The sequence below is a fragment of the Saccopteryx leptura genome, chromosome 6, assembly GCF_036850995.1.
Source record: "Saccopteryx leptura isolate mSacLep1 chromosome 6, mSacLep1_pri_phased_curated, whole genome shotgun sequence".
NCBI lineage: Eukaryota > Metazoa > Chordata > Mammalia > Chiroptera > Emballonuridae > Saccopteryx > Saccopteryx leptura.
In genome coordinates this window covers 40,387,336-40,411,998 of record NC_089508.1, presented here as the reverse complement: position 1 = coordinate 40,411,998, position 24,663 = coordinate 40,387,336, and the positions used below count along the sequence as shown (strand labels likewise).

Genomic DNA, 24,663 nt, shown 5'->3' with positions numbered 1-24,663 from the left:
ATTTGCCATCTTTCCTGTGGGAGTCTTTGAAGGGATCTAATAAGAAGTGCCCTTATTCACCTAATAAATTGAGAAATATGACCATGGCAAATGGAGAGGTGAAAATATTTTGCTTAGCTTAGAGAGAAAGCCAAGTCGGCTTGCTAACAGATTCCAGAAATTGGCAATCATAATTACCCAGTAGTAGAAAATACTTGACTGAAGACTTCTTACATTGGAGGAGAGTTTCTCATGAAGGAGCAGAAAGCATTCTCCCAGCAATAAGCTCTCTTCCAAAAGGAAAGACAGAAGCTATCCATGCCCATTTAATCTTTCTAGATTTATTAAGCCACTCCACTTCTCCAGTGGAATTTGAAATTTTATATTTATTGTACTCCATTTCTCCAGTGGAGAAGAGAACAGGTTGAGAGAGCCCAGTAGTGACACATTAAAGAGCTATTTCCACAAAGAAAGAAATACAATAAGCAGTCACCCCTAATACTTACAGCATTAAGCCTTCTCACTCATAAACACAAATATCCCTACATTTTTAACGTCCTTTAATAAATATTTATAATTTTCTCCTAAAAATTTTAATAATCTTTGGTTAGATTTATTGTTGTTTTAACAGCTGCTTTAAACAGTATCTTTTCACATTTTTCTAATTGTTTCTTGCTGAACTACAGAAATTCTGATTTTTGCATATTATTCTTTATCCAGAAACCTCGCTGAACTCTCTATTTTTAGTTCTAATGGATTGTAAATTTTGTTGCATTTTTCTCTGTAACCTGTCATTTTATCTGTAAATAATGACTCAATTATTTCTTTCCAATCCTTATGTTTTTTATTTCTTTTGCTTCTCTTAATGTACCAACTAGAACCTCGAGTACAATGTTGAATAGAAGCAATTATAGTAGGTTGCTGACCTCAAAAGAATGCTTCAAAGTTGTCACTATTCAATATGATGTTTGCTCTAGGTCAGGGGTCCCCAAACTTTTTACACAGGGGGCCAGTTCACTGTCCCTCAGACCGTTGGAGGGCCGGACTATAAAAAAGACTATGAACAAATCCCTATGCACACTGCACATATCTTATTTTAAAGTAAAAAAACAAAACAGGAACAAATACAATATTTAAAATAAAGAACAAGTAAATTTAAATCAACAAACTGACCAGTATTTCAATGGGAACTATGCTCCTCTCACTGACCACCAATGAAAGAGGTGCCCCTTCCGGAAGTGCGGCTGGGGCCGGATAAATGGCCTCAGAGGGCCGCATGCGGCCCGCGGGCCGTAGTTTGGGGACCCCTGCTCTAGGTTATGGGTAGATAACCTTCAACGTTTCAAAAAAATTCTTTTTTTAATTCCAGTGTAGCACTACCTGTTTTTACATGAGTGGACATTAGATTTTGACTAATTGTTAATGTACTTTTTCTCTTTAATTTGTTAATATGTAAATGAAATTAATAGACTCTAGTGTTTAACCATCCTTGCATTCCTGGGATGAGTAATACTTAGTCATGTTTATACTTTGCTTGATTCAATATGCTAAGATTTCATGTAGTATAGATCTGTATCTCTGGAGGTAAGTAAAATTATCCTATAATTTTATCTTCTCATACTATACTTTTCAAGTTCATTAAGACTGTCTTCTTGCCTCATGAAATTGGGGAGTTCTCCCTCTTTTTCTAGTCTATGAGAAGACACATGTTCCTGGAAGGATAATTAGATATTATCTTTAAAACCATCTGGGCTTAATATTTTTGAAATTATGTTTAAACTAATTATTCAAAATCTTCAATGACTACAAATCTAGTCTGTTTTCTATTTCTTCAAAAGTCCGTGATGAAAGATTTTTTAAATAAAATTATCCTTTTTATCTATTACATGTATTATTATCATAGTACTCTCATAAATTTTTTAAATCTCCATTATATCTGTTGTCACTTTTTTATATACCTGCTTATTGATTTTTGTTTTTTCTCTTTTATTCTTGACATCTTGCTAAAGGTGTCTCTATTGTAATAATCTTTTCAAAGAACCATATTTTTGTTTTATCAAATGTATTAGTTCTTTTTAAAATTTTATTAATTACCAACTTCTATTATTTCATTCTTTTAGTTTCTTGGAATTTGTTTTTTTAAAAAATGCTTAAGAAGGTTCTTAGCTTATTAATTTTTTATATTTATTGTAACTGAATAAATTTTAGGTTAAAAATATTGCATTAGCAGCATCCTAAAAGTTTTGGTGTAGTGTTTTTTCTAGTCTTTATTTCTTAAAATCTACTTTCCAAAAGATTTCTTCTTTAATCCATGAATTATTGAGATGTATGTGTTAATTTCCAACCTATGAGGTATTTCTAGTTATCTCTTGGCTATTTATTTCTAATGTTATTACATTTTAGTCAGAGGAAACAGTTTATATATTACAATCTTCGGTATTTTTTAAACTTGATTAGTGGTCTAAAATGTGGTCAATTTCTTTTTACTCAATTATATGTCTTAGAGGTCTCACTCTATTAATGTATATATAGCTACTACATTAAAAAATATAGATTATGGCCCTGGCCGATTAGCTCAGTGGTAGAGCATCAGCCTGGTGTGTGGATGACCCAGGTTTTATTCTTAGTCAGGGCACACAGGAGAAGCAACCATTTACTCCTCCACCCCTCCACCTCCCCCTTCACTTTCTTTATCTCTCCTTCCCTCCCGCAGCCATGGCTATATTAGTTAGAGTGCATCAGTTGTGGTGCTGAGGATGGCTCCCTGAAGCCTTTGCCTCAGTCACTAAAAATAGTTCAGTTGAAAGCATGGTCCCAGATTGGCAGAGCATTGGCCTCAGACAGGAGTTCCTGGGTGGATCCCAGCAGACTGCAAGCGGGAATCTGTCTTTCTATCTCCCCTCCTCTCACTTGGAAAAGAAGAAAAAAAATAGATTATTTATTCATTCCTTTTTGATGACCATTTTACTATCATAAACAGAAAAACATATGGCTGTGTTGTCAGTTCCCAAGATCATTCCACTCCCATGTTCAAGGATTTGATCAAAGGGATGGCTTGTGGGACTTAGCATGCAGTCCTACTCATGGCTAAGATTTATTACAGTGACATAGTGAGAATATACAGCTAGGTAAATAATAAAAAAGGCACAGGCAGGCCCTGGCTGGTTGGCTCAGTGGTAGAGCATCGGCCTGGCATACAGGAGTCCCGGGTTCGATTCCCGGCCAGGGCACACAGGAGAAGCGCCCATCTACTTCTCCACCCCTCCCCCTCTCCTTCCTGTCTCTCTCTTCCCCTCCCGCAGCCAAGGCTCCATTGGAGCAAAGTTGGCCCGGGTGCTGAGGATGGCTCTGTGGCCTCTGCCTCAGGCGCTAGAATGTCTCTGGTTGCAGCAGAGTGATGCCCCAGATGGGCAGAGCATCGCCCCCTGGTGGGCATGCCGGGTGGATCCCGGTCGGGCGCATGCGGGAGTCTGTCTGACTGCCTCCCTATTTCCAGCTTCAGAAAAAAAAAATACAAAAAAAAAAAAAAGGCACAGGCAGAGTCTGGAGAAGTCCATGTGCAGACTTCCTTATGTTCTTTCTCTCCCATGAAGAATCATGCAATGCACATTCTTCACCCAGCAACAAAAATGCACCAAAAACTATGCTATGTTTCAGTCCAGGGAATCCCAATAGACTTAGTTAGCATTCAAGAATTTTGTTGAGGGCAGGTCACATAGATAAACCATGCCCATCATATACAAAAATTCTTGACTCCCAGAAAGAGAGAAGGTTGAACATTAATCATATTGTTGTGTGAGTAGTATACAGTGAACTATCTTTGTCAGTTAAGGAATGGTGGGAACTCTTCCAAAATCCAAGTACCAAACATTAGTCAAGAGCTATCCTTGCAAACAGACACTTCTAAAAATAACAGCCTTTAAGAAGAATAACAGCTTTTAAGAAGAAGAAGAATTATAGAAACAAAGGTATGAAGAATAAAATGACAGTAAATATCTGTCAATAATAACCTTAAATGTAAATGGATTAAATGTTCCAAAAAACATATGTAGCTGAATGAATAAGAAAACATGACCCTATGTAAATGCTTTCTGTGAGATACATGCCTCAGGAAAAAAAAAGATACAGACTAAAAGTGAAGAGATGAAGAAAACATTCTATGAAAATGGAAACAAAAGAAAGCTGGGGTAGTAATAACTATATCAGATAAAGTAGACTTTAAACAAAGTCCATAACAAGAGACAAAGAACACTACATAATACTAAAAGAATCAATCCAATGAGAGGATATAACCCTTATAAACATATATGGACCCAACATAAGAGCACAGAACTATATAAAGAAAATCTTCTTGGACACTGAGAGACTGATAGCAATACAGTCATAGTAGGGAATTTTAACAACCCACTGACATCAATGGATAAATCTTCCAGACAGAAAAATCAACAAGGCAGCAGCAACACAGTGGATCAGATGGGTGTAATTGATATTTATAGAACATTTCATCCCAAAGCTGTAGAATATACATTTTTCTCAAGTGCACATAGAACATTCTCAAAGAGAGACCACCTGTTAGGACACAAAATAAGTCTTAATAAATTCAAGAGACTGAAATCATATCAAGCATTTTCTCTGAACAAAATGAACTAGAAACCAATTGCAATTAAATAAATAAATAAACAAACCTGAAAAACTCTCAAACACATGGAGGCTAAATAGCATGTTATTAAACAATGAATGGGTTAACAATAAGATCAAGGAAGAAATCAAAAGTCATCTGAACAAATGAAAATGAACACACAACAACCTCAAATCTATGGAACATGGTGAAAGTATTCCTGTGAGGGAACTTTATAGCATTACAGGCCCACCTCCAAGAAGCAAGAAAAATCTTAAATAAATAACCCAACACTACCTCTAAAAGAATTAGAAAAAGAACAGCAAACAAAGTCCAAAGTAGAAGGAAGTAATAAAGATCAGAGCTAAAATAAATGACACAAAGGCTAAAAAAAAATACAAAAGATCAATAGAAACAAGAGCTGGTTCTTTGAAAAAATAAACAAGATTGACAAACATTTAACCAGACTCATCAAGAAAAAAAGGGAGAGAACCCAAATAAATAAAATCAGAAATGAAAGAGAAGTAACAACTGACACCACAGAAATACAAAGGATTGTAAGATAATACTATAAATAACTGTATGTTAACAAATTGCACAACCTTGGTGGTAAAATGGAAAAACTCCTAGAATCATACAATCTTTCAAAACTGAATCAAAAAGAATCAGAGACTTTGAATAGACAGATTACGAGAGAAACTGAAGCAGTAATCAAAAACTCCTAGCAAACAAAAGTCCTGGACTGGATGGTTCAACACGCAAATTTTACCAAACATTCAATGAAGAACTAACACCTATCTTTCTCAAACTATTTCAAAAAATTCAAGAGGAAAGAAAACTTGCAAGTTCTTTTTACAAGGCCAGCATTATCCTAATTCCAAAACTAGATAGTGTATACAAAGAAAGAAAATTATAGACCAATATCCCGGATGAACATACATGCTAAAATCCTCAACAAAATACTAGCAAACCAGATCCAGCAATACATTAAAAAGATCCTACACCATGATCAAGTGGGATTTATTCCAACATTCAAAGTTGGTATTCGTAAATCAATAAATGTGATACATCACATAAACAAAATGAAGGATAAAGAAACACATGATCATATCAATAGTTGCAGAAAAAGCATTTGATAAAACCCAGCACCCATTTATGATAAAACTCTCAGCAAAGTGGGAATAGAAGGATCATACCTCAACATAATAAAGATCATATATGATAAACCCACAGCCAACATCATATTCAGTGGAAGAAAACTAAAAGTATTTCCCTTAAGATCAAGACAGGGATGTTCACTTTTAGCACTCTTATTCAATATCATACTGGAAGTCCTTGCCACAACTATCAGACAAGAAGATAAATAAAAGGCATACAAATTGGAAAGGAAGAAGTAAAACTGTCATTATTCTCAAATGGCATGATATTGTATGTAGAAAATCCTAGAGACTCCATCTAAAGACTACTAAGTCTGATTTAAAAATTCAGCAAAGTAGCAGGATACAAAATTAATATTCAGAAATTAGTGGTATTTTTATACACTAATAATGAACCATCAGAAAGAGAGATTAAAATAACAATCCCATTTACTATTGCAACAATAATAATAATAATGTGATACTTAGGAATAAATTTAACCAAGGAGATAAAAGATCTGTACTTGGAAAATTATAAAATACTGAAGAAAAAAATTGAAGAAGATACTAATAAGTGGAAGCATATGGAAAAATTAACATCATTAAAATGTCTGTACAAACCAAAGCAATCTACAGATTCAAGCAATTCCTATTAAAATACCAATGGCATATCTCACAGATCTAGGACAAATATTACAAAAATCTATATGGGACCACAAAAGACCCTGAATAGTCTCAGCAATCTTGAGGGAGAAAAACAAAGTTGGAGGTATCACAATATCTGATATCAAACTATACTACAAAGCCATAGTAATCAAAACAGCATGAGATCAATGGAACAGAATAGTGAGCATAGAAATAAACCCATGCTTTTATAGTCAAGTAATATTTGACAAAGCAAGAACAATGGGGTAAATACAGTCTCTTCAATAAATGGTGTTGGGAAAATTGGACAAATACATGCAAAAAAAATAAAATTATACCACCAACTTACACAATACAGATGAATAAACTCAAAATGGATTAAAGACTTAAATGTAAGTCACAAAACCATAAACACCTAGAAGAAAACAGGGGTAGTATAATTTCAGACATTTTTTGTAGCAATATTTTTGCCAATATATACTGCTCACAAAAATTAGGGGATCAGGGAACATGCAGATACTCCAGTACTTTCAGCCTTTTGTATGGCACATTTTCACCAATGAAATAAAAGTTGGCTTTGAAACTCATTTGCATAATCAAACAACTTTCTTTGACTTGTCTTTTGTTTATCTGATGTTCTTATTTAATAAAAAAAATCAAATGCTTTTTTTATCACTTCATATTCATTTTGAGATATCCTCTAATTTTTGTGAGCAGTATATTTCCTTAGGCATTAAAAAACAAAGGAAAAATAATCAAAAGGGACTACATCAAACTAAAAAGCTTTTGCACAGCAAAAGAAGCCATCAACAAAATAAAAAGGAAACCCACTGAATGGAAGAACATATTTGCCGATGATAAAGGGTTAATTACCAAAATATATATAAAGAACTTACACCACTCAACACCAACAAGACAAACAATCCAATTTAAAAATGGGCAAAGAACTTATATAGACACACGTTTCCAAAGAAGACATACAAGTGGCCAATAGACATATGAAAAAACTCAACGCCTCTAATTATCAGAGAGATGCAAATTAAAAGCACAACGAAATATCACTTCACATCTGTCAGAATGTTAAATCAACAAACAAGGGCTGGTGAGGATGTGGAAAGAAGGTAAGGAACCCTTGGGCACTGTTGGTGGGAATACAGACTGGTGTAGGCACTGTGAAAAGTAGTATGGAGTTACCTCAAAGAATTAAAAATGAAACTGCCTTATGTTCCACTTCTGGGAATATATTCAAAGAAACCTGAAACACTAATTCGAAAGACTATATGCACCGTGTTATTTACAATAAGCAAGGTCGGGAAGCAGCCCAAGTGTACTTCATAGATGAGTGGATAAAAAAGCTGTGGTACATTTACAATGGACTACTACTCCTAGGCCATAAAAAAAAATAAGAAAAGGAAACCTTACCTTTTGTAACAGCATGGATGGACCTGGAGATTATTATGCTAAGTGAAACCAGTCAGTCAGAGAAAGACAAATGCCATATGATCTCATATGTGAAATCTAATGAACAAAATAAACTGATAAACAAAATAGAAACAAAGGCATGGATACATGGAACAAGTAGACAGCTGTCAGAGGGGAGAGGGGTTTGGGGGTTAGATGAAGAGATTAAGCAACAAACAAACAAATATATATATATTTGTTGTATATATTTATATATATACATATATATATGTGTGTGTGTGTATATACACATAGACACAGACAGTGTTTATATATATACATATATACATGTGTGTGTGTGTGTGTGTGTGTGTGTGTGTGTGTGTGTATACACATAGACACAGACAGTGTGGTGTTAGCCAGAGAAAAGAGGTCTGGGGGTAGGTGGAGGTGGGCAAAGGGAGGGGAGACAGAGCCAGAAAGATACTTTGCTCAGGGTGATGGACACACGATGCAGTGGGCATATGATGTTTTGTTGAGTGGTACACTTGAAACCTGTATAGATTTGTGAACCAATGTCACCCCAATAAATTCAATAAAATATAATTTTGTTGGAGGTTGGTCACATAGAAACCCTATGCCTACCACGTACTAATATTCTAAGCTCCCAAAGGAAACAGGCTGAGCATTAATCATATTGTTTTGTAAGTAGCCTAGGTACAGTGAACTATCCTCGTCAGCTAAGGAATGGTGGGATCACTTCCAAAATCCAAGTACCGAACATTACTCAAGAGCTATCCTTGCAAGTAGACCTTCTGTAAATAACAGCTGCAGGCCTACTGTGTTAACTCTTTCTACACACTTTCTTACATATTTTAAAGAGTAGTTTAAAGTATGAAGTGATGGAGCCCTGGCCGGTTGGCTCAGTGGTAGAGTGTCGGCCTGGTGTGCAGGGGTCCCGGGTTCAATTCCCGGCCAGGGCACACAGGAGAAGCGCCCATCTGCTTCTCCACCCCTACCCCTCTCCTTCCTCTCTGTCTCTCTCTTCCCCTCCCGCAGCCAGGGCTCCATTGGAGCAAAGTTGGCCCGGCGCTGGGGATGGCTCTATGGCCTCTGCCTCAGGCGCTAGAGTGGCTCTGGTTGCAACAGAGTGACGCCCCAGATGGGCAGAGCATCGCCCCCTGGTGGGCGTGCTGGGTGGATCCCGGTTGGGTGCATGCTGGAGTCTGACTGCCTCCCTGTTTCCAGCTTCAGAAAAAAAGGAAAAAAACATTAAAAAAAAAAAAGTATGAAGTGATGGATAATACAGTTCAGTGAATGTGTATTGAATTAAATTGAATATTGCTTATTGGAAAATGTGTTTCAAACAAATTAGCTTACAATTGAGCTTTTATAATGTAATCCTATTCCTGAATTGGGTTGCTTGAAATTAATGAACAATATTATATATTCTGAAAAAGAGTAAACCTCCCAATGATAGTGTTGGTTAGAAAAAAAAAAAATCTTATCTTGATTTAGCATAACAAAAAATTGAGAAATCATTCAAAAAGGGAGCTCATATTTGAATCATCTGCCTCTTTGCTGCCTATGCTAAATTTCCTTCTCTATGAAGGTTAATCTTAGAAATAAAAGGTTTTCTTAAGTAATAAATTATTTTTAACTTTATTCAGATTTGTAGAAAAATGCTACATCGACACATGCTCATATTTCGACTACCTAACTTACAGATGTTAGATGGAATGCCTGTGAATTCAGATGATAGGGCAAAAGCTGAACTTCATTTTTCTGAACTACAAGCAAAGAAAAATTTGGTAATAATTATATTATTTATACTTTTTCTTTTAAAATATATAAATTATTAGTATTGAAATTCCATGTTGTGCATTTTTACTTAAATGTTTAAGCCTAGGCTATGTGTTTTGTAGATTATTTAATATCTTTGTAGTGATTACTATCAAAGGCTTGATCTGTTGAATAGAGCACTATACAGACTTATACACACACACGCACAAGCCAGGCAAGCTCCTTTTCTAATAACATAGTTTGACATAAAGCAAATTATTCAAAACATGTGTGCCTCTTGCTCAGTATGTACAATAATACTAGAAGGGAACAAACTGCAACATATCACTTTTATAAACAGAAACTAACAAAACTCTTTCCACTTAGTAGATAAGAAGAAAAGAAAGGAATTCTGACCTCTACTCTCTGGACTGTGTAGTTCATCTAACAAGAAAGATGTGTACCTCTTTCCTTCCATACTGGCAGAATAATTAGGCCTTTTACTCATGAGCTCTAAGAAGGTATCTGACCATGGTAGGAAAAATATTAGAAAGAGAAGCCACCAAAGCATCCCATTAGGAAATTCTATCATTGACAATCCTCCAAAGACTAAATTTAACACAGAAAACTGTGGTTTTTAAGCGTTATTAGAGCTGTGCCTTTGCAAGGATATAGGAAAGAGAGGCTAGAGACAGGGAAACTAATTAAATGGCTTTCAGAATAATCCAGGAAAAAGATTATGAAGACCTGGCCTGGGGGGAGATCGGGGACAAGTGAAAATGTAAGTGAACCTCTAATGTAAGTGAAAGCCAGAGAGCGTTGATCTTGGCAAACAAAGATTACTTTCAAAAGTTATATTGAGGAAAGAGATAAGATTTACTATAGATGCTTTCACTTAGATTACCGGACAATCTCCATTCCCTCCTTGAAACTAACTGAATCCCAGAGCACACTGAATGTGCTCAACTAGTAGTCTCCTCTCTAATCCGCTTCAGCCTTCAACAATAGATTCACATATTTTCCAAGAGTTGGCTGTGTGTTTTCAAAAATGTATGTTCTCTTATTTAAAATAAACATATCCACAATAAATTCAATTTTTAAATTATTATCTGTTTCTATGAAAACCAAATGAAATACTTTGGAAAGTCTGGGTCAAGATCAATTACACACACATACACACACACAAAATGTCAAATTAGATTCAAAGAAAAAGTAGTAAAATATGGGAGAAAATTATAAAAATTCAGACAAAATAGATGGAAAAGTTATTTTTTAAATCTAGACAGATTCTTGTGTTCAGGTTTTCCCCACATCTTTAAATTCATGCTACTTTAAAGAACCCCAGACTAGAAATTGTAGGCAAAACCTTAGCTGTGGATTTATCCAAAAACAATCAGATAAAATGCCAATCAAGGGACTCTAGCTTTGGCCCTTCATCAAAAGACTGCATAGTGCATGCATTTTTATGTTTTAAATTTTTTAAAAGAAATATGAATTATACATATAATTCTTAATTATTTCCTGGATTTTTTGTTAATCTTGACTTTTTCACCAAGAGGCTTCTATTAAAGGTCTAAGAAGCTACAGAGGCCTGTGAGACTTAAAATTGTACAACGCTAATAAAGATAATCTAGATTAGGCCAAAGAAATTGGTTCATTTGTAAGTTATATCTTCAAAAAACTTTTTTCTAAAAACTATGCTTTGTGAAAAAAAATCTTAGCTACTAATCTGTATGATATACCTAAGAAAGAGCACCATCTCTAATGTCATCTAGTGAAATTATTGTCTTTCAAAAGAGAACAAATAATCAAATAAAATTTAGTTCAGTGATTTAAGTCTCCTTTTCTTTTCTCTCTTCTATATTTCTGGAGCAAGTTAGTTCTTACTTCCAGAAGTGGAAAAGTTTAGTTTCCTATTCCTGCTGTAACAAATGATCTCAAATTTAGTGGCATGAAAGAACATAAATTTATTATCTTACAGTTCTGGAGGTCAAAAGTCCAAAAATCAGTCTGATCAAGCTAAAATCAAAAGTATTGGCAGGGCTGCACTCCTTCTGGAAGCTCTAGGAGAGTTGTTTTTTGTTTTTTCAAATTTCTAGAAGCTATCTGCATTCCTTGACTCAAGCCCCTCTTCCAAGAATGGCATCACTTTGGCCTCTGCTTCCATCGTTGAATTAAATCTCTCACTCTGTCCCTCTTGCCTCCCTCTTATAAGGACCCTTGTTGATTGTATTGAGCCAACCTGGATAAACCAGAATAATTTCCCCATCTCAAAATCATTAATTTAATTACGCCGGCAAAATCCTTTTTGCCATGTAAGGAATTGTATTCACAGGTTTTGGTAATTAGGATGTAGACATTTGGGGGGGAGGGTAAAGCTGTATTTTTCTGCCAACCATATCATATACATGAGGGCTCCAGTGAGATACCTACAAAAATTGTCACATTAAAATTTATAAATTCTAGCCTGACCTGCGGTGGCGCAGTGGATAAAGCGTCAACCTGGAATGCTGAGGTTGCCGATTCAAAACCTGGACTTGCCTGGTCAAGGCACATATGGGAGTTGATGCTTCCTGCTCCTCCCCCCTTCTCTCTCTCTCCCTCTCTCTCCTTCCCCCCCTCTTTGTCCTTTCTCTCTAAAATTGAATAAATCTAAAAATAAAAATTAAAAAGAAAATTTTTTTTTTAATTTATAAATTCCATTTTAAGGTAATGTCGACTAAATTTTAAAAAGTACATATAATTACATATAAATTAACTAAACTACATATAAAGAAATCATTTAGCGCAACTTTAAAAATCATAATTTCCACAGATTATTAATTGGCTTAATATAGCAGAAAAAGTACTTAAACTCAAATTTTAGTTGATGAGTATTGCATTTAGAGGGTTTTCTTGTTGACTATTCTTTTCTATTTCTCATAATGGGAACTCATTTCCCCATCACTATGCTATGATGTTGTCTTGAGGGATTCTAGACATTTATTGTTGCTGTTTGAATCAGTGCCATATATAAGAATATAAATTAAATTCTTATATGCGTTATCTTATTCCATACATAAACATTTTATTTAAATTTTTAAATTTATCTACACATGGCTAGTAAAGTAAAGGGGCTATATGAAGTATTTATTTTAGGAAAACTTATTTTAAGATTCAATAATAATTTTTATTTTCATGGCTAGAATAAAATTGAGCCATTATTCCTTCTTTTTTTCTTTTTTGTTTGTTTTGGGGGGTTTTGTTTGTTTGTTTGTTTGTTTAAGTGAGAGGAAGGGAGATAGTGAGACAGATTCCTGCATACTTCCTGACCAGGATACACCTGGCAACTCCCCCCATCTGGGGCCAATGCTCAAATCAACTGAGCTATCCTTAGTGCCTGAGGCCAACACTCAGACCAACTGAGCTATCCTCAGCACTTGGGGTCAATGCTCAAACCAATCCAGCCACTGGCTGAGGGAGGGGAGGAAAGAGAGAAGGGGAAAGTGGAGGGGGAGAGAGGCAGATGGTTGCTTCTCTTGTGTACCCTAACAGGGAATCAAACCTGAGACATCTATACGCTGGACTGACACTATCCACTGAGCCACCGGCCAGGGCCAAGCCATTTTTTCTTTTAACCGTTTAGAAGACAAGAATACTTTTGAAGTTTATCAGTTCAGTCTAATATATTTTTCTTTGTTTTAGTTGCTGCTGTTCTTTCTTTTTTAACAGCAGATAAAGAAGGGATAAATGAAATCTAAAGTTTTTTTTAAACCAGAACATTTCTGGTGCTCTGGTTTCAGAAGTAAATTTGACAACATTCTATATTAGTGATGGAAAGAGAGTCCTACCAAGGAATTAGGGAACCTGAGCCTCGCTAGCTTCAGTAAAAGGCCTGATGCTTTAGTGTTCATTATTACAAAGCTGCATTCTTGGTAACACTGAAGTATGAAGGAAACTGGCAATTTTATGCAAATGGCAAAAGCCTATGTCTCTAAATAACTTGAACCATATATTCATAATTTATAAAGTATAAACAAGATCAAACTTAATGAAGAGGAGGCACAAATTTCTAGGGAAACCAAGGGTCTCCCTCCTCCATTTACTGATTCCTGGAATTCTTTTAAAAGCCTAATAATCCTCAACTAACTTGAAAGTAACCACTATTTAGAGTTAGGACATTCATTAAAGTGACTATAATAAGATGCTTTTTATTTACTTGTTTTTGAAGAATTAATTAACCGCAAGGCTCCTGATGAGGTACTGTGGGGAATACAAAGATGTAGGAAAAGAGAACAAACATTACAAAGGGGAATTTTACACTTTCTTTGTGAAGACCTTTTGGAAAGGGATGGTGCCATCACACTGGCTTCTGGTGATGCACATGATGCAGTCTGAAAAGAGAACATATGTTCTGTGAGAGGTTCAAGACCCAGAGACTGTTTCACAGTTTTTGCCTCATATTAACTCTGAGTTTAAGCAAATATATAAGTCATGACCTAAAAAATTTGTGTTAACAAATGGGGCTTGTGATAAGAACTAAACCTAACAATTTGAGTTTTGGAGATGAGGGTTCTTAATTGTTTTTATTTTGCTATGTAGCTTCCTCCTGTCGCCAACTCTCCTGTGGATGGTAGATCATTTGGCCAAAGGAAAGTTGCTCCCATCAAGATAACAAATGTAATTCTCCCTGGTGGATTTAGCCATTACTTGAGATCTGACTTCACTTTAACTCCTGAAGTTGAAGGTATTTTGGCAGAATTTCAGAGTGAATGTTAAACAACAATGATGAAAAACACTTCGTTTGAAACAAAAATCTCAGTTTAATTTCTAATTCTGTGTAAAATTGCATGTTTTAAATTTGCATTTTAAAATTATATGTTTGTTCAAGTCCCATGTGGCCATGCTGATTTCAAAAAAGCTGAAGTACTTTTTGGTCTTGCTCAACTATTAGTATGTTGTAACTAAACATTTGCTTGCAATTTGAACTTTGTGATATTTCCTAACATTTTAAAGGTTTTATTTCATTTTACGTTTTTCATAGCAAACAACAACCAAGACCAGTCCATTAGTACATCCTGCTAAAAGTAGAAATCAGAGGTTTAAAAAATATTGATAACAAGACTCTTGTGGTATAAAGGATACCTTAGAAAGAAGAGACTTTATCCTTGAAACCACAAGTACAATATTCATGAAGATAATACTAGCAGAGTTTCAAGAAGTAGAGCTCTAAAGGAGACAGTATATTACAAGGGCCGGGCATGGAAACGGTTCATTCTATTATATACATTTTAATTCAGGCTTAGATCAAACCTTTCCCCTAATTCCAGATCTTCACTGGCTACCATTTTGGTGAAATTGGGAGTAGCTACTCCTTCTCTAAGGGGCTCTCTTCTTCCATTTCTTTCATTGCCTCAAGCCACTGTTGAATAATAAAACTGAACACCACAATAATTGTAAAAATATCTAAGAATCTACTAAGAATAGCAGATTGTTCTATGTGATTATTTTTTAAATCAGTAAAATGCAACCTACTCTAAGATATTATTTTTTATGTAACTTATTTTTCATATTTCTACGGCTTTGAGATTTTAATCATAGTCAGCATGTTTATGCTTTTATCCAGTATATATAATTATCAGTAAAGTTGGATGTACCGAATTATTACTAGGTTCCTCAACGGTACAGTTTCATCTTCATGAATGTCAGCGATATGTTTTGTTTTGTTCAATTTCGGATTCATCTCCACAACTTCATTTTCAGGTATCTTGCTTCAAGATTCGTTCTACAACTATTTTTTTAGGATTTTCTGGTAGAGTCCTGTAATTTCTATTTTCTGACTATGTTGCTACCATTTTTATTTTGAAAAGAATGGTCACTTTATACATTTATTATAGCACACAGCTCAGTTCTGGATATTTATATTTTTAACAGTTACCTGGAGGGGAGCAGGTGGAAGAGGGTAAATGAAAAATGGTGACCAAAGGCGACTAGACCTTGGATGCTGAGCACACAATGCAATGTGCAGATGATCTATTGTAGAACTGTACACTTGAAACCTACATAATTTTATTAACCAGTGCAACCCCAATAAGTTCAATTTTAAAAATTACCTAGAAAGGATCAAATTGATTCACTAGCTCAGAGAATTAAGCAGCAGTAGGTCCTAGAAATATATTCCAATTCTATATTTATTAAAAATATTTTAATTCATGTTACAAAATACGTATAGCATACATTCAGCTGAAGGACAAATTTTATCATTTATTTTATTACTTAATGTGTCTCATTGATTCATAATTCCTAATTTCAGACCAAGAAAACAAGCAAGCAGGAATTCTGACAAATCTTCGGAGCACCCATGCAGAAATAGCTTTACGGCAACTCAGGGATAAATCTCTCGTCTCTTTTATCACATCAGAATATGGCATCTCCAAATGCACAAATGTACCAAAGCAGCCAAGATGAGGGAAGATAATGCTACTCTGTATTTTAATATCATTTCTCATCATTAAAAAAAAAAACCTCCCTAAATTTGTTAGTCATGTATAAAAATAGGAAATATTGTTATATACTGTTGTACATTTACTCTAAGCTCTTAGAGTCTAAGAGCTGGGAAAAACCATCAGATAGCAGAGGGCTTCTTCTCCCACATTCACCAAACCTTTCCAGAAGTCTGCTATATTTACATCCTCATCCAAAAAGATTTAGAAATGGCTACCAAGGTAGAATAGTGCTCACCTAGTACTTATCTGAGGGAAAATTGAAATAATTACATGAAAACTACTTTTAATTGTAGTCTCTCCCAAATATTCTTTGCATACTCACTGAATATGCAAAGCAATTCACTTATGCTTTGAACAATAGAGAAATTCAACTCTCTGAAACCACAAAGGCCAAGAATTTTGTCAATTCTTCAAATCTCTCCTTATATAGTAGTTCCCACTTGCCCTTCCTCCCTTCTGGACTCCAGCCCTAGAGGCCAGCTGAATGCCTGAGAGCCTGCTACTTCTCATTAAGAATCCACTCTACTGCTCATAACCTGTTTACTTTGGTTTCCAGTTATTACCTGTCTGCCAGCTTGTTGGTAGCCAAGCTCTGGCTCATCTATTAGAGTAGCCTACTCAGCAGCAGATATAGCTTAGGCTTGGCTCTTTGCTGTACTGACTTCCCTACTGTAATCATTCACATCCCACTGAGTCCTCAAGATAACTCATTTTTTAGATAGTCAAAAATTAGGATCATTTTCTCTTTTGTATGTCTTTTTTAATTGTACACATAAAATACAGGAATTATTTACTGCAGAATTACTTTAGGTTAGCTGATTCACTAAGAAATTGTCACCATGTTTTGATTCAAATATTTTATTTCTGACAGAAATTCTGGCAGCTGCTTCCCAATATCAAATAGAACATAACTGCCTAAAGAGAAATAAACATACACCAGAAACCTATTTCTGCTTTGTTTAATAGTGGTGCAAAACTAGCAGATAATGTCAGTGAAAACAAATTAAGATAACCATGTTACTTATGTTACTGAAGCACTTCAGTTTCATATGAAGATAATCTCTGTCAACCTCAGTGAATTTTATTTAATATCCCCACTCTTAAACTTTCTTTATGGTTATCTTATTCATTTAAATTTCTAGATTATAAAAATCATGCACTATTATGACCTACAACAATTTGAAAAGATACAAGTGACATAAAACAAAATCCAAAGAATCAAATATTTAGTCCTGGTACTGGAAGCAGTTACAGTAGTTACAAAATAGTGTTACAGCCTCTGATATGAAGATACTAAGAAATGTAATTTTAGGAAATAATCATACTTTCACTTGTAGAATAACTGTTCATTTGGGGTTACCTAAAACTAAAGCATACAGTTCTTACCAAACACAAGTATTACTGAAGCAAATTCAGTTTAACTAGTTGGATAACAGATTAGGTTTTGTAGGACTATACCAGGAAAAGAAATCCTCAAACTGGGTCTTCCTTAAGAATTGTTGGAGGCAAACCATGGGCATTAATAATTCTGCCTGAAGGTAGCTAATTGTGAGTGCAACCAGTCATTCATGCTCTAAGAATAAGGGAGTATGTACTACTATTTCAATTAACAAAACTTGTCAATTAACAAAACTTGTTAATTGTACCCATAATGAAATAATTTTACAAGCAGTTTTAGGCTAAAAAGAACACATGTTCAAAATGAGTAAACATTTAAAATTTGGACCCTTAATAATTACATTTCACTGGAAATAATTTTTCTAAAATATTATATTTCATAGCACTAGCACATATCATAAATGAATCAAATATGATTTTAAATGTACTCGTTTGTTAAATACAGTTCTTCAAGTTAATTAATGACTAAATTACCAGTTATATTTTGATATAAATCAGCTCCACAATTCATGACCTATTTAAATTTTTCAAGTATTGGTTCAACATTGTATATGGTTTTCTATTTTATATTTTCCTTACATAAAAATAAATTTTTACTAAAATATTTGTATTTTATAACCTATCTGGAAATATTTTTAAAGATATTTTGGAAACTAATTTCGATGTCATGCAACAATTTTGTATCTTCTTTAAATGCTGTATGTTTGTAATTAAATCATGTAATAGTTAAAATTTCAAACCTAATTCAGATTGATTTTACACTTCTTACTTAATGTGTGATTTTTAAACTACTATTACTCTTAGGTAGAAATAAGATCCTTTGTTTAAAAAACAACTATGATGCAGTTCTCACGCTGTCCAGAAGATGTCTTTGTTGTCCTTCAGTTTTGACTAGTACTCACATTACAGTGTAGCCGTAAGGGATTTGTTAATAACTAGGCATCCTCTGCCTTTTTTTCTTCTATGATAATGGATAAATTAAATACAGAATATATGTTACTTTTATAATAAAATGTGTCTTTTAAAATAATCCAGGTGGGACAAATAAATGTAATAGATTTTCACTGGAGAAAAATTTACTAGTAAAGTATAAATAGAAACAACTCATTATCCACTTAATATATGACATATTTTAATAATTTTTCCTATACATTTATAACATATTTGAGATCTATAATTTTATTATTATGTACACATTAAACTTTGAGATCTTATTTATTAAATTTAAAATACATCTAAATTTCTCCATGAAGATAATTTAATTTGTAATTAAATAGATATCATACCAAATCATAGATTTTTTCAACTCCAAATCCAATGCCTTTTTGGTTACTACAAGTGAATTGACATTTAATTCTTACTAATGTGTTAATCAGAGTTTGTAGATCACTAATGTGTGTAAAAACTGTAAACTATTAATTTTCTTCCAGTATATTTAGAGAAAATATATAATTTCTATAGTAAAATTAGTTCTTTGCTCCCAGCAAATGTCTTGATAGATTTATTTTGCATGCAATGTCATATGCATAGTTACATGACTTGTTTTAACTTAAAGGACAATTCCACAAACAACCTGGAAAGCTAAAAATTAGAGTACTTTAACTATAGATTAGGAGCTTACAATGCTGAACTGAATATAGATGATGTCAAAGTGATCTTCTGATTTTTATATAAGGAGATTAACTATAATTAATTATTCAGTAAGAACTTCACTTCTATTTTTCAAGTTCTGGATTCATCTTACTATTGATACAAAATCAACTATGGTTGTGAAATACTATTGTGTGTATTTGCAGACATGCATGACTAGTTTTAAAATAATCCTTATTTCTAAGTAACATCATTTCATTACATATTCATAAACTATCAAACATTATAAGAAGTCTTCAATGTTTTAAAGCATTAGATCTTACTGTTACTCATGCTGTAGGCTCTTAATTTCAATTAAATGATACTTATATAAGAAGGAATACATTATTTGTAGCACTTATGTAGAGTTCTGTTGGTTATTCAGTGAATATAATCAAATCAGGTTTTTTATGGGATTAAAAACGGGCTGTTTTTTGTTTGTTTGCTTGCTTTTTATTGCTTTGTTATTAAACTTAGAGCTTTTGGATGACCTCCAAGTGCTTAACTACCTTCTTTGTTCATCTTTGAACTTTCCTCCATTATTAAAATATTTTTATAGATAACATATACCAAACTGGAAATTTAGTTTGCAATCAGCCAGAAGTACACAATTATTTTATTAGCAATATTTCATTTCTACAAGTTTTTCTAAGTATATGAATTATAATACTCCATTCTTATTCCTTTTTTCATTTGTGAGCAAAATTTTTTTTGTAGACTACTGAAAAGACATTTCTGGATCTAATTTGTGCATTTTTTATTTTAAAATTTTAATTTGATAATGATTTTTCCTTGTAACTAAAATAAAATGAATGACTTTTGCAACACATAAAATGCTGTAACCTAAAAATAGAATAGTATAGTCAAAGGAACATAGAAGTAGCTTTGAAACTGTTAATTGTTTGAAATCAAATTATTTATCATTTATGTTTTATTTATTTATTAAAGCACATTAACTATATGCTTTTTTAGCTAAATCAAAAAGCCAATTCATCAACATCATTTTCCATATAAAATTCCAGTGATTCTGAATGGTAATTTTAAAATTAGATTGGATTTTTCCTTATATTTTATCATAAAAATAAGTATTTCTATATGCTCTGAATAAAAGTGCGTTGGGATAATATATTTTGGTAACCTATTAAAACTAAATATATTTTGATCAAACATTAAAATAGAAATGAATGTGAAGTTCTTTTCACAAATAATATTCTATATTTTCATCTGGTTTTTAATTTTATAATTCTAATTAACTTGCAATCATTTAAAAATATTTTATACCAACAGATTTCCATTACTAATCAGTAATAATAAGAAAAAAGGTTACTGGTGATCTTACCTTTTTTATAAGGCTCTTATGTTTAATGGTTTTGTAAAACATCTATGGTTACATTTATTTTTAAATAACAATATCTATATCTCAAATAGAAAAAACTAAGGTCATGGTTTAACAGCTATAGGTTTTCATCATGATTCTATGTGTTTTACATCTTGCTTATTGTAAAACATTATTTTTTAAGAAAATGTTTCAGATAATTTTAGTAGTTTGGCTTTATTTGTTACATCTTTAATTATAATGCTGCTGCTCGTCATCGCTCCTCTCTCCTGAATGTTTTATAAGGATGTTTATCAACAACAATAACAAAAGACTGATCTGTAAAAAATATATCAATAACATTTTTAAGTTTCCAATTATTTCTTATTCCTATCAATTTGGCTGAAAACAGGTATTTACAAACAATGGTAGCCTACTTTCTTATGGCCTTTCATTTTTTATGAAGTACTTTAAAAGAGTTCAATCAACCTTAATGGTGCATTTTTAGTTAAGGAAATAGAATGGGGAGAAGTCAATTTGAGCTCCCGGATGAACAAGTGTCTTCAGAAAGAATAGGCATAAATGGATGTAGAAAACAGAGAGAGTATGAGTAAAATGCAGTGAGCAGAGCACTCAAGGAAGCCAGCTACAATGAAAAGAGTAAAATACTGCAGAGCTTTTTAAGCTATATACAATTGGAACAATGGACTTGATCCAGCCATCTATGTTAAACTGTTAAAAGATAGGTGAAAAGCAAGTTGAAATTCTATAGAGTGTTGAGGAACAGTCGAATGAAGAGCTTTAAATCTAAAGAGAATGAATGCAGTCATTCAATGGGATGGAAATGAAGTCAAAATTGACATATTTCCCTGTATAATTTACCTTCTGAAGGACTTCTGTTCAGTTTTAGGTCTTAAGCCCTTATTTAGCAATAAAATAGTCTTTAAATGGCCACCATTAGAGTTTTTAAGCAACAACATGTGTACATCTGTGAATTTCATAATACATACCACATATACAATAATATGCAAGTAAAAATACAATATATAGGTCTCATGGCTGTAGTAATTTAATATTATAGTCTATCTCAGTCAGTGCACTATATGTATCAACCTGCCTGTTCTCCCAAAACAAAGGAACATAAAAGGCTAAGTTAAAGTTAGTGGAAAAGGTGCAGGTGTACAATTACACGTACTTGAAAATTAATCAAGATAACACACATAACTCATAAAATAGGATGTTTTGGGATGATTGAATAATCTAATGCTTTTAACAGCTGGAAGTCAATCAGAACACTTGTTTTCTAATTTTTTTTTAAAGTAAGAGGAGGAGAGATAGAGAGACAGACTCCCACACGTGCCCCAACTAGGATCCACTGAGCAACCCCTGTCTGGGGCTAATGCTTGAATCAACTGAGTCACTGCGAGAGGGGAAGAAAAGCAGATGGTCTTTTCTCATGTGTGCCCTGATCAGGGATCAAAGCCAGGACATCTGCACACCAGGCCAACCCTCTATCCACTGAACCAACCCACCAGGGCCTTGTTTTCTAATTTTTGAAAAGTTTTATTACATGTCGTTATAAAAAAATTTCTAATGTTTTCATGTATAGTAAATGGAAACATCACTATATTATCATATTATGTTTTGAAAAGAAGTGTAAATATATTTATGGAAATATATCCAAAACCTTTAAAAATAGAAACTAAATAAACTAAAGCCCAAACATTTGTTAATGTTAACAAGTTGAGCCATTGTTAACTCTCAAAAAGAATAACTTATGAGAATGTCAGCCACATAATTGTCATCTTTAGTAATTCTGTTATTAAATGTTGAAAATACCTATTTATTCTTTTTAACACTTAGCATTAACTGACTAATTAATATCATTAAGAATTTATACACCTACAATAGGCTTCAGAAACGGTGAAGATTGTCTAGTATCATGGAACTCTTTTAATATAATGCTATTTTCAGTTTTTTAATGCATTATAAAATAAGAGTAGAAATACAATATGAGTGTTTGAGAGGGAAAATCATCAAAAAGAGTCATTAAAAATAATAAAAGCCAAACTTACATTTTAAAGAGCATTATTTTCATATGGAGGACATAAAAATGAAAAAATGTTGGCCCTGGCTGGTTGGCTCAGTGGTAGAGCGTCAGCCTGGCGTGCAGAAGTCCCGGGTTCGATTTCCGGCCAGGGCACACAGGAGAAGCACCCATCTTCTTCTCCACCCCTCCCCCTCTCATTCCTCTCTGTCTCTCTCTTCCCCTCCCGCTGAGGATCCATTGGAGCAAAGATGGCCTGGGCGCTGGGGATGGCTCCTTGGCCTCTGCCCAAGGTGCTAGAGTGGCTCTAGTCGCAACAGAGCGATGCCCCGGAGGGGCAGAGCATCGCCCCCTGGTGGGCAGAGCGTAGCCCCTGGTGGGTGTGCCGGGTGGATCCCAGTCGGGCGCATGCAGGAGTCTGTCTGACTGTCTCTCCCCGTTTCCAGCTTCAGAAAAATACAAAAAAAAAAAAGAAAGAAAAAAGAAAAAATGTTTTGATTGGGAACCACTTTTCTCTTGTAACTCAAAACCAACTTTAAAAATTGAGATATTTGTGCTTGATCTGTGGTGGTGCAGTGGATAAAGCATTGACCTGGAATGCTGAGGTTGCCAATTTGAAACCCTGGGCTTGCCTGGTCAAGGCTCATAGAGGATTTGATGCTTCCTGCTCTGCCCCCTTCTCTTTCTCTCTCTCTCTAAAATGAATTAATAAAATAATAAAAAAAATAAATTTTTAAAAAACTGAGATATTTGTTTCTAATATTTGATCTTGCACATATTTTAATGTTTTCTTTTCAGTTATATTCGAAAGATCAATAAAGAATGCTATTATGAGCCTACAGGAGGAAAATAAAAACAAAGCAGAATATTGTATTTATTTATATTTGGTTATAAATCAGTTGATCTCCCTTCCTGGGTCATAAACATTTATTTAATCTTGAGATCAATTATTAATATTTACATTCTGTTTTGTGTCCCACTAAATTTTGTCATTTTATTCATTGTTTATGACTCTTTTCAGGATTATTGGAGGGGATAAAAAGTTATTTTTTAAAAATTTCTAAAATCAAATATCACTAGTGTAATTGAATGTATAACATTATATAAAAATATTAAAAACTTATGAGCTTATACATTTTTAAAAATTGGTATTATTCACTTGATATAAATCCAGTTATTCATTTGAGTGATTAGGCTAAATGGCCTATGTATTAAAGAAGCATTTGAACAGTAATATAACAGAGCACAGAGGATACACAACAAAAAGAATTATGTGAGTCAAAGATCAGTCTTACTACATACTAAATCACTTCTATTACATGACATTATACATTTACTATTTTTTATATTTATAAGAGATTTGCACCCCACCACTGAGAGACCAAAGAAATCAGTTATGTACAGTTTCTGGTCAAATCTTCAATTGAATATATCAGTATAACAGAGAAAACAATATCAGAACCTACCCTCAAGCTCTATGAAATTATTTCCTACAGGAGTTATGAACTTAGAATACCTCAAGGACCTGCCATATAACCTAAAGGAAGGAGGTCAGATAAAAGAAAAATTAAGAGTTAGAAATACCATATAATCAACTCTACTTTTACTGAAATAAAGTGCGCTAGTTTCCACTTGCTTTTCCAGATCTACTCTCCACTTTTCTCCTGCTTTGTGACTTTAGAAAATTACTTTCGTGGACAACATCAAGCAGGGTTCTTTCTCTAGCAGGTAGTTGGATTTAGCCAATGGAAGACACTAGCAGTATATCAAGGAGTGGAAGAAGAATGAGATTATGCTTTTGTAGTAACTGTATTCCTTTACAAGGGCCACATCTCCTTTTGAGCTCTCCTAAAACTCTCTTGATTCTGGTGAACTCTTATCACCATCAGGCCTAAGACTATTGCAAGTTTGTAATGCTTCACCAATCCTGGTTCATTTCCTTTAGTCCTACCCAAACTTCTGGAATAGATCCTTCATCCTCAATGGCCCTATTTGACTATGCCACCTGTTTTCCTGCCAAGACCCTAGTACATATAGTGCCTAACATAAGATAAATGTATGTGATATTGGGGATTATATTTAAAATTCAAAATGAAAAAAATACCTATGGAAAAATTTTTATAATTCATTACTTATCTGGTTTGGAACTAAATACCTGACACCTTTTTCTTCTACAAGCAAATGTTAATATCAGGTTGGAGTTGTGATGTGCAGCATGCAATATAGAC

General features: G+C 33.8%; 1 protein-coding gene across 1 annotated transcript in view; it reads left to right on the top strand.

The window, feature by feature from the left end:
- The window catches only part of LRRC9 (leucine rich repeat containing 9), a 116,581-nt gene extending 99,897 nt beyond the window's left edge, over positions 1–16,684 (top strand). Inside the window, 4 exon segments of the mRNA XM_066388277.1 lie at positions 9,450–9,590; positions 14,143–14,287; positions 15,854–15,926; positions 15,928–16,684. Of these exon segments, the coding sequence (XP_066244374.1) occupies positions 9,450–9,590; positions 14,143–14,287; positions 15,854–15,926; positions 15,928–16,018 (450 nt within the window). The 3' untranslated portion in view covers positions 16,019–16,684.
- Positions 16,685–24,663: the final 7,979 nt, after the last annotated feature.